The sequence below is a fragment of the Bremia lactucae genome, linkage group LG3 (assembly GCF_004359215.1).
Source record: "Bremia lactucae strain SF5 linkage group LG3, whole genome shotgun sequence".
Classification (NCBI taxonomy): domain Eukaryota; phylum Oomycota; class Peronosporomycetes; order Peronosporales; family Peronosporaceae; genus Bremia; species Bremia lactucae.
In genome coordinates, this window is record NC_090612.1 from 1,509,361 (window position 1) to 1,520,336 (window position 10,976).

Genomic DNA, 10,976 nt, shown 5'->3' on the forward strand with positions numbered 1-10,976 from the left:
AGCGTACAGAACGCTATGGATGATTAATGCGTACCGCCAATAATTGCCCAAAAATAACACAAGAAGCAAATAATGCAACATAGAGCATAAGCTTGTCCTGAGCGATGAGATCGTAATCTTGTGCTGTCTTTAACATTTCTTACAACGTCGACATTGAGCTGTCGCAAATGACCCTTTTGACCAACCTTTAAGACATAGTAAAATGCGTCTCCTAGCGGACACAAATCAAGCTTGTACTCTGTGTTAGAAATTGCAAAAATCAGCGGGATGCGAATGAAAACAAAACCCTTACGCAGATTAGCTTGATGTGGCATAAACCTTTGTTTTCGCTTCTGAAGTTTGATTTATGATTGACGGGAAGAATGCTCAAATTTTACCAATTTACCATGATCATGGCACAGTCATGTTTACGAGTCAAAGCTCGTGAATCTTTACTCTCGCTGGTGGGCGAGACATGGGTTGACCTGGTCGAAAAAGCCACTCCGTCATGCTAAGGCAAGAGCTCTGCACTCTATCACTACCGCTAGCTACTGACTAGCTTCTATGTATACGGTGGGCACATAAATTATCGATACCGGTTTTAAAGAATTCGGTAGAGGTATTTACTGATTCAAAAACGACCATTGTAATTTGAAAGCTGTGTGGGGGATGTCAATTTATCTAGAAGGGATTAAAAGGCTAACAAGCAGTAAATATTCCAATGAAATGATATTTTAATCTTAACGGATTTCCTGTGATACTTGATGCAACGGAGCACCTTTTGCGTAACACGGTGTCCCATTGCATAGATATTAATTCCTTGAAGAATAGTTTAAGATATTATATAAAAGAGCAAGATAGAAGAAAGTTTGGGGCACAGCTCGACGCTTTAGCGGTTCGGCGTCAAACTGCCGTCAATTGGGTGCACAAATATGCGGTGGCGGGTGAGCAGAAAAATGACCCATGAAGAATGTATCCACATCTGAGACAAAGAGCCGTTGAATTTCGCACTTGCGCACCTGGCGCCGTAGGACACGGCAGTGAATGCCGCCTTTGACGACGAAGATAAGGCCTTACGTGTGATTATATCATGTATCAGGTGGGGTTTTAACTACACATGTAAATTACTTTGCACGCAATATGGTTTTAAACACCTTCCAAATGGACAATTAAATCGTAGCAAACGGGATTACTTTTAGCCAATTAGAATACATCAAACTAGGTGTAGCAAAAATCTGGGGTGGTCTAGACTTTCCCTAAAAATTATATGTCAAGTCGCGCAAAGAAAACGCCAGCGCTGATTCGCGTGAAGGAGTTAAGCCCACTGCTGAACGGAAAAGATGTTAACGTCAAGGTAATAGTTTTAGAATGCAACGCCAAGGATGAAGGGAACATCAGCAACAACGCAACGCTGCTGGTTGGCGACGAGTCCGGATGCGTAAGCGTCGTGCTGCCCAAGACGGGGGCACAACACGTGCGACTTGGAGATATTTTGCAGATGTCTTCCTCGCAGGTGGTGCTTAAAAATAATCGTATGTACTTGTGGGGTGGCAAACTGGAACGCGTGGGCGAGTTTATGTTGCTGTTCAATGAAAACAATAACGTCAGCAACGTTACATGGATCAAGGATCCCAAGAATCCCGATTTGCTGGTGCGTTTGATATCATGCGTTGTATTGGAAGTGGATTCAGGAATATCTAAAACTTATTATTTGTCGCTCTGTTTTTATGGTGCTGCTTAGATACCAGGACGTAATACTTCTAAGAGGCCACCTTCGATGCCTGCGAAATAGTCGGTGAGTCAGAAATTGCAGGGTATGTTAATCAAGAGCTGCAGTGCAAGGCGTCAACTAAGTTTCGTCCTTTTGTAGCTCGCAGATCTTGATAGTTTTCTCTTGAATTCATTATTTATATTTGTTGCTGTCAGAATAATCAGACCATCAGAAGACGCATTTTCACTAGCTTGAACTGGGTGATATTTCCCGTTTTTCTTAGTTGCACTATTGCCACGCACTATGAAGGTTTTCTTTGACTATTTGGGTAGTCTCCGTTCATTGGTGACAAATATTACAACAACCCGTCATCGGGTCTCTCTGCGCTGATGCTGCTAATCTGTTCAATCTAAGTCAACGCTTTTGCCTAACGAAGTCAAATTTACACTTTAGACGTCCAATATCCAACTGTGACCGACCCAATGGGGTGCAACGCTGCTGGGAAGAGCAAATGACAAAACGACAATTTCATGTCATAATGCACCTGAAAATGATGGCTGCGCTTGTGGCTTGATACTCGGTTTCTTCATCACTACTCCATTGTAGTGCGGCAATAGCTGAATAGCTGGTCAGGACCATTCAACCGTTTTGAATAGCTTTTTAGCATCGCCTTTGTCAGATGATAAACACTACTATGTCTCTCAATCAACGAGCGCCGTGTGAACACGAGTCAAACTTATAAATTTGACGAAACAGTGAGTTTGATGCCATTGCAGAGCTCAGCGTGCAAATTTGCGTAGGTACAACCGTAATGAGATTTATTCTATCCTGTCTTACGCAGGCGTTCTTGGAAAGCTGTGTAAGCAATTACTCTAGGTAAAGACGGGCTGATGACAGTCTCACGAGCAGCATTAGCCAAACAAAAGCTGTTTGTAGCAAAGTGAAAGCTCACTGATTAAAGCAAAGTAATTAAGATTCTTTATTAGAGGTGCCACGCGAGTAGGCTGGCCACGTGTAGATAACTAAATTACTCATGAGTTGCAAGAGGACAATCAGCAGGGGTGCCATCGTTACAACGACGTCTACATCATCTCATCCATTTCCTCGTCCTCGTCAAATTCACCCTCCTCCTCTGCAGTCGCGTCTTGGTACTGCTGGTACTCAGAAACCAAATCGTTCATGTTCGACTCGGCTTCAGTAAACTCCATCTCGTCCATGCCCTCGCCGGTGTACCAGTGCAAGAAAGCCTTACGACGGAACATGGCCGTGAACTGTTCTGACACTCGCTTGAACATCTCTTGGATAGCTGTTGAATTACCAATAAATGTGGTGCTCATTTTCAAACCCTTCGGCGGAATGTCACATACACTAGCTTTGATGTTGTTGGGAATCCACTCGACAAAGTAGGAGGAATTCTTATTCTGCACGTTAAGCATCTGCTCGTCAACCTCCTTGGTGCTCATGCGTCCACGAAACATACATGCGGCAGTTAAATAGCGACCATGACGAGGGTCAGCGGCACACATCATATTCTTCGCGTCAAACTGCTGTTGAGTTAATTCAGGAACCGTCAGGGCACGGTATTGCTGCGAGCCACGCGACGTCAACGGAGCAAAGCCAATCATAAAGAAGTGAAGACGCGGGAATGGAATAAGGTTTACAGCCAATTTACGAAGATCAGAATTCAGTTGGCCTGGAAAACGCAGGCATGTAGTTATACCAGACATGGCGGCGCACACCAGGTGGTTCAAATCACCATAAGTTGGGGTGGTAAGCTTCAACGTTCGAAAGCAAATATCGTACAGGGCCTCATTGTCCAAGCACATGACTTCATCAGCGTTTTCAACGAGCTGGTGCACGGAAAGCGTAGCATTGTAAGGCTCCACGACCGTATCCGATACCTTTGGCGAAGGGCACACGGAGTATGTGCACATGATACGGTCGGGGTATTCCTCACGAATCTTTGAAATAAGAAGCGTTCCCATCCCAGAACCAGTACCGCCACCAAGCGAGTGCGTGATTTGGAAACCCTGAAGGCAATCACAGCTCTCTGCCTCTTTGCGAACGACGTCAAGCACCGAATCAATAAGCTCGGCACCCTCGGTATAATGTCCTTTCGCCCAATTGTTACCGGCGCCTGTCTGGCCGAACACAAAATTGTCTGGGCGGAAGAGTTGGCCATAAGGACCAGCGCGGACTGAGTCCATAGTTCCAGGTTCAAGATCCATTAGGATGGCGCGAGGCACATAGCGTCCACCCGTGGCCTCATTGTAATAAACGTTGATGCGCTCAAGTTGAAGGTCTGAGTCGCCGTGATACGAACCAGTCGGGTCTACGCCGTGCTCGTCAGAGATGACTTCCCAGAACTTAGCTCCAATTTGGTTACCGCATTGACCACCCTGGATGTGAACAAGTTCTCTCATAACTTATCTGCATGAAGAGCAAGCCAAATACAGCATCAGCAACTACAGCAGTAGGCAAAGATTGCGAAGCCCCTAGCACTTTCTCTCGTTTGGCCCACTGAGTTATGAGTGTCTGTGAAGGAAGAGGAACATTACTGTAGCAGTACATTGCTTTCGTTCGTACCTCGTGTTTTTCGTGCGTGTTAATGTAGTGCTTCCGGATGCGGCTCTTGGCTGGCTGCACGGGCTCTGAACAGAATTCGGATTTTTGACGAATGATGTAGGTATTAATGCGGGGCGGCCAGTGTTTGAAAATTACCGTTGGCTTCAGATTTGGCCTTGTAGCAACGAGGCTCCTTTTCCCGCGCTCTTGCTTACAAAAGGTAAGATAATTTTCGTCACGTTGAAATCGCAATGTGTTTGAATCGGAGGATGGATGGCATTTCGAAAGGCATACTTTATATCTTGCTCTCGAGGATGGGTGACAAAACTGTGATTTGTCTACATAATGTAAATTTCACGGTTTCACAAATTGCTGTAAATTTACTTCGTAAGATACGAAGCCAAACAGGGAAGGCTATTCAGCTATTAATTTCGCGAATCGAGAATGCGGATTTTTGCCGCTGCAGTGTCGCAACTTACATTTTGTGTTGCAAGACGCTGGATAGGCTAAATGTGGAAATACTGTCACCATACCGAGTAAAACACCGTCCACTATTAAAGGTAACACTATCCTTTTCCTTTTTCAACGATATTGCGATGCTGTGCCTCTCTGTGCTACGATTCATGCCAAATGTGGTGGAATTTTCCAAACTTGTTGGTGTAAAACAAGCAAGAGCATTATGTTCTACAATTCCTGATGGATGGGAGGCCATCACGCGTGCTAATGGTGCGTCAATGGCCTTAATAGCCTGTCACTTTGAGTAATGCAGCTGACGCTATCTGCTCAAATTAGGCGAGGTCGTATACTACAACAAGAATTTGCGCAAAAGTTTTCGTCATCTCCCTGGCGATGAAATAAAGGCAACTACCTCCGCAAAAGGCAAAACGCCAAAAAATGAGAGCGAGGAGGTGAACGCCCAGCCAAAATACGAAAATGAGCTCTTTGTTCCCATTAATTTTGACGCGGCCGTGTCCATTGATGGACATGACTCGCAAGTAGTAAACGTAAGGTATTGAGCAATTGTGGGTAATACATAGCTTTTACCTGTGCGTGTCGTTCTGGCAGATTGAGCTCAAACCTAAGCAGTGCTTGCGTGCAGAGACTGGTGCCATGATTTACATGACTGAAGGAGTTGAAATGGAGACGACTACTGCCGGGGGATTTGGGGAAGGAATGAAGCGGTACAACTCAACTTAATTCATTGATCACAACTCTTGATCATGAAAACTTACTCATACTCTTGCAGAATAATGACCGGCGAGAACTTCTTTGTGTCGCGCTTCACTTATAACGGCAATGAGAAAGGCAGAGTGGCGCTTGGCACGAGCTTCCCGAGCAAGATCGTCCATATTCGTCTTCGAGATTTTCTTGGTGAGTCAGTCATATGCCAGAAGGGTGCATTCTTATGCGGCTCGGACACCATTAACATCGAAATGGTTTGTTGCATGGTGGTTCTTTCAGTAAAATTGTCAATTTATGTGTTCAACGGGATTGTATGGATGCGTAGGAGTTTGCCAAAAAGTTTGGCGTTGGATTTTTTGGTGGTGAAGGATTTATTTTGCAAAGGCTAACGGGCACTGGCGATGTGCTTATTCGGGCCTCCGGGACACTGATAAAGCGCGAATTGCAGCCTGATGAGGTGTTGCGCATTTCAAGTGGTTGCCTAGTCGCCTTTGAGCCTAGCGTTCACTTTGACATAACGATGATGAAAGGAGCAACAAATGTCTTATTTGGCGGTGAGGGAGTCTTTGTGACGACGCTGACTGGACCCGGTAAAATTTACCTGCAGAGTCTGCCGTTTGACCGGGTAGTAGGAGAGATGGCGGCTCGCATCCCTCGAGGCGGAACCGGTGGAATGATGTTTCCATTTATGATGGGCAATAATGGCAGTGACAAAGATGCTAGTGCTTCTGGCTCAGGTGATCAGGCTGCTGCTGAGACAATTGACGTTGATAGCGAGGGCGCCGCCGAAGCTGTTGGCGATGAAATTTATAATGGCAGCAGTAGTAAAACTGACTTAAGTAGTTGGAGCGAATCTGCTGCCGTTGACTCGGGTGAGGCAGAAGGCTCAAGTGACGGGAATTTTATGAGCATTTTTAAAAGATTTTTTGGCGATAGCGACGAGTAAGGTCGGGCTATATTGGGAAAGACTCATTAATTTCTTTTTGTTGGGCTCTGCATGATGTATCGAATATTCCTACAGTATAACCTCTAACAGTTTATGCGGTTTTGGCCCAAGAGCATTTTATAAGTTATAAGGGGTTAAAAGGTACAAGGGGTTTTGAGGTGAAGGGGTAAAGGGGTGAAGGGGTAAAGGCGCTGTTGGCAAATAAAAGCCGCCAAACGAGGGCTGTGCATATTTCTCTTCGTACGCCCTTTCCAAAAATTCCCAAAGTCGAACCATCATGCACCCCAAACCAGCTTTCTACACCGTGATGACGGACAATGTCCGCGTCGAGCTCTGCAAAAATAGCAGAAAAGGAACTTAACTTACCTAGAATGAAGGGGGCACGTTGTAATGCGGCCACGCTCTACTTAGACACACACCGTAGCACAGCGAGGAAACGGTAAACCAGCTTCTCGCGCGTGCAGTGATGTAGTTGTGGTGGGCGCGTTAGCGACCTCACCCAACGCACTAAGTACTCTAGTAAAGTGTCGTCACGGGAGCGGTAATTCGTCTCCTCGTGCGCACTTACTATGTAGAAAGTAGTTTTCAGACTGATCTATATTTAATCACGTTAAATATAAATACCTATTTTTACCAATCAAAATGTCATCTCTTCAGATAACACTAATATGTATTGCGAGCGTATCTTTCTAGATACCTCGCGTAACGGATGACGCTAGCCGTTATTTTTCCTAATGTGAATGCACCTATTTGCATCACATACACAAGGGTTGGTCACAAATGTGAACCACACCCGAGTGGTGGGTCTAATTACTTTATTAAGTAATTGACCATCCCCATAAGCAAACCAAATGTACTTAACGGGGACTGTGTAACATTAGGGAAACTTTAGCCCGTTACACCATCCCCTCCTTTAAGAACGAATCTACATTTTTAAACTCTTCAAAGAGGAGCAAGGAACTGCGAGCAGCTTTACGCGCCGCTAGTTCACTCAATCACTCTAGCGACCTGTATTCACATACACGGCGCCAAAGGTACCACCAAAAAGGAACCACGTTGGTGGGTCGTCTGCGAAGACGCCCACTCAACCTCGCACTAAGAGCACGAGCCGCATTGACACGCCGGCAGCGTCTAATGCCTTAGTCGAAACGCCAACAGCTACTGCTGCTGTCGCGTTAACAGGGCTTAACGATCCATCCCACTTTAATTGTGAGGACGTTGATCCGTCGCTCATTGTCGACTACAATGAGTCGACACCGTTGCCGTCACCTCATTGTAGTGACGCGGACAACGAGCTCATGAGGAATGATGATGGCGCATTATTGCCCATACAAACTTCTCTCATGGCTCACAACATGGAGACAGCATCGTTTACGAATGCTGTCCCATCGTCTGCGCTGGAAAGCGCAGCGACAGGTAATGAGAGCGCTGCCCATAAAGGCGCAGCTGCTTCTCCGTTGGGTATTACCACAACGCCTTATGCTCAGACCATAATTCATAATGGTTCTGACATAGAGGATTCGGAGCCTAAAGCTCCGCCGACGACACGTGAACGTGCTCAGTCGGTGTCACAAGCCAGTCGTTTAGAATGTGGCTATGTGACGGGTGGCATTCCAAAGATGCCCCCTCCATCTAAATGGCCTCGTTCAAACGGGCCAAGAGCGTCGCTCCTAGATCGTCGCTCCTAGAGCGCGCTCTAGTAGACGCACATAATTATTATGGCGTCTTTCAATCATGGAGGGCTCAGGGAAAATCGCTTGGGCGTATTTTCCCGATCCCGGTCGTGTTGCGCTCAAATGAAACGCCCGACCAATACGAGGCGGAATTCTTGCCCCGCATTCATCCACATTTCGATACGACAAAGCAGCGGTCGCAACGAATTAATTTCGCCCCCTTGCTTGTAAAAGAAATCATGGGCGGTACTGTACCCCCCGTTTCTTCTCACAACACTGCTTCTGCTAGTCCACTTGAGACTAGCGAAGTGGCCTCAGCTGGTGCTCCTTTTCATAGGCAGCAACTAAGCCGGGCACATCAATACGTAGGGTATCGATCGGTTCCCAAGAGTCTAAACTCTTCGAGTAACCTTTCCATTGGACGAGGATCTGATACCCTTGCCTCACGGAGGGGTGAGCAAGCAACCTTTCAACAAGGAAGCATTAATTCCCACCCGCATCCATCAGTGCAGGCGGTGCCCGATAGAGTGGCGATCTCACCCACCTACTCGCAGCTGCCTTACCTTCGTCCATTCAGTCGCAGGCGTTAAGCGCTGCTGAACGACGTATTGCGGATCTCGAGGGTCAAGTCTCGCGACTGACCTCGGATCTTTAAGATGTCCGAGCGAAGGCTCGTCAGGGTCACGAACGCCTGAAGACTTTTTTCTGGAGAAGATAATGCTGAGGGATTTGCGTTACTCGCGTGATATCCCTCTCTCCGAAACCTCTTCGTGGTGGGAGGATTCGATCGGCTGAAAGTTTTTCACCTTCACCTCCCCCTCACCCGAACGACCTCGACTCACAGTCGGCGTCACCATCGGTCTCCTTAGACGGATGGGGGTATGTGACCGCATATGGGTCTACATACCGTTTTAGACGACCCACGTAAAATGCAGGGTGCGTCTTCATGTACGGGGAAAGGGTGGGCCTATAATTTAGGTCTGCAACCTATTCTGTCACCGTAAAGGGCACAAGGAAACGCGGCAACAACTTCTTAGTACCTCCAGGTAGTACAGGAATTGTATTATAAGGCAGGGTAGCAGTACTTAATAGTACTTTTTCACCCACTTTAAAGCGTTCATTATTTTTGCGACCATTTCGGTCCGCATATTCTTCTTGCTTGTCCTGTGGGCTTGCCATTGCGTCACGGACTTTACGTGTGATGGATTATTGCTCATCCACAAAGCGTTGAGCCTCGCCCACGCTTTAAGCATCAAAGTCGCCTATGATACCGCCGAGAGGTCGGTCATAGGCGTAGTTTTATTGACCACTGCTAAACTGGCAGGGTCACTAGGGCAAGTTTCTGTTTTTGAGATGATACCCTCATAAGTCATCGTCATATTGACGAAACTATGATCCTCTTCGCACCGAGCATTGTGAGGGGCCCTCCCCCACTAAGACTCGGGCTGCGCTAAACGAGACTGGCGTCCGAGGATGGCGCATTTCGTTAATATAAAACGGTGTCTCACCCGTTCTGGCGTGGACACTGTTATTTATAGTGAACTCCACAAAGGGCAAATGCTTGCTCTACTCTTTGGAAGTTGCTGTAGTGCGCAAGACATCCGCCACGACCCGATTGGCAGGTTCTGTTTGGCCATCGGTCTGGGGATGATCTGCGGTCGACATGTGGAGCTTGCTCATTCGACTTATTCGGCTTATATTCAACTTTGATATTTAATTCAGAGAAGAATGTGAGCCATCTTGCTACTCTAGGCGAGATGTGCGGTAAGTTTATTGCGGTCCGCAGTGATGCTTGATCCGTATATACCACAAAAAATTCGGTGCCCAGTAGGTGCACGCGAAACTTGACAAGAGCACACTTTATTGAAAGCAGCTCTTTGTCATGCACGAGGTAATTCAGTTCCGCGGCTTTTAAAAGCCGGCACCGATATCAGATGACGCGGTCATCACCGTCGTCATCCTTCTGCATGAGCGCGCAGCCGATTGCAAAATTACTTGCATCACAGACGACGCTGAAGGTCTCATCTGCGTCCGGCATGGCCAAGACCGGTGCGTCTACAAGAGATTGCTTCACTGATGTGAACGCATCATCTTGTTCTTTTTAACCAAACCCATTCTGCGTCTTTTTTAAGGAGGTCAGATATTGGTTTAGGTTGCTCAGCATAATTCTTGCTATATTTTTGCAAGTCATTAGCGAGCCCTAGGAATTGGCGCAAATCCTTCACATACCGTGGGATTAACCATTCCCTTACCGATTTTACCTTGTCTGAGTCTGCTCGTACACCATGTGTACCTACGATGCAGCCCAGCACAGGTTTCACAGGGACCCCAATGACGCACTTTTGCAAGTTGACGTACAATTGGGCGTCACCCGAAGTCTGCAACACAGCGTCTAAATTACGCTTGTGCGACTCTATTGCGGTTAGCCCGTCCTCGGCCCTACTATGCACGTCAAAGTGATGGAGCGCATAGGCTCGGTTCTGACGCATCACGTGAGCCACCACTCGGTTGAATGTCGCCGGTGCGCTTTTCGAACCTTGGGGTATCACAAGCCAATCCCAGAGCATACCGCTTGCAGTGCTTACTGTCGTTTTGGCTTCATCTGACTCTCTCATGCATACCTGATATTAGCCATCCTCTAAACCAACGCGGAAAAGATAGTTGACTTTCCTATGGAGTTCAACAAGACATGTTTCCGCGGGATTGGCGTTTGCGCCGGTGCGGTCGCCGTGTTCAGCTTATTGTAAGCATGAACCACGCGCCATCCACCTGTGGCTTTACGCACACAAAAGGTCGGGCTGCAGTGAGGCGACTTGGCTCTCACGTACATGTCCCGCCTTGGCTCGCTTGTCGAAGAACTCATCGATATAATCGACTTGTTATTTCGGCAACGGCCATTGCCTGGTCTCACAATACTTGG

The 10,976-nt window shown here is 47.0% G+C and overlaps 3 protein-coding genes across 3 annotated transcripts; 2 read left to right on the plus strand and 1 right to left on the minus strand.

Moving 5' to 3' along the window:
- Positions 1-1,246: 1,246 nt before the first annotated feature.
- CCR75_004586 (uncharacterized protein) lies at positions 1,247-2,222 on the plus strand (the record flags this gene model as incomplete). Its single annotated transcript, XM_067962672.1, has 3 exons — positions 1,247-1,630; positions 1,721-1,793; positions 1,850-2,222. 2 exons carry the CDS (start codon positions 1,247-1,249, stop codon positions 1,769-1,771), a joined length of 435 nt encoding a protein of 144 aa, XP_067818542.1. The 3' UTR covers positions 1,772-1,793; positions 1,850-2,222.
- A 550-nt stretch (positions 2,223-2,772) lies between these two features.
- Positions 2,773-4,113, minus strand: CCR75_004587 (uncharacterized protein; the record flags this gene model as incomplete). Its single annotated transcript, XM_067962673.1, has 1 exon — positions 2,773-4,113. One exon carries the CDS (start codon positions 4,111-4,113, stop codon positions 2,773-2,775), a length of 1,341 nt encoding a protein of 446 aa, XP_067818543.1.
- A 545-nt stretch (positions 4,114-4,658) lies between these two features.
- Positions 4,659-6,478, plus strand: CCR75_004588 (uncharacterized protein). The gene is made up of 5 exons (XM_067962674.1): positions 4,659-4,981; positions 5,048-5,259; positions 5,321-5,436; positions 5,502-5,691; positions 5,763-6,478. The coding sequence occupies exons 1-5, from the start codon at positions 4,852-4,854 to the stop codon at positions 6,381-6,383; spliced, it is 1,269 nt and encodes a 422-aa protein (XP_067818550.1). The 5' UTR covers positions 4,659-4,851; the 3' UTR covers positions 6,384-6,478.
- The last annotated feature ends 4,498 nt before the right edge of the window (positions 6,479-10,976 follow it).

Coding starts and splice junctions, on each gene's coding strand:
- CCR75_004588 (XM_067962674.1), top strand. CDS start 4,852: ATGCTGTGCCTCTCTGTGCTACGATTCATGCCAAATGTGGTGGAATTT. Junction 4,982..5,047: donor GGCCATCACGCGTGCTAATG/GTGCGTCAATGG, acceptor TGCTCAAATTAG/GCGAGGTCGTATACTACAAC. Junction 5,692..5,762: donor ACACCATTAACATCGAAATG/GTTTGTTGCATG, acceptor ATGGATGCGTAG/GAGTTTGCCAAAAAGTTTGG.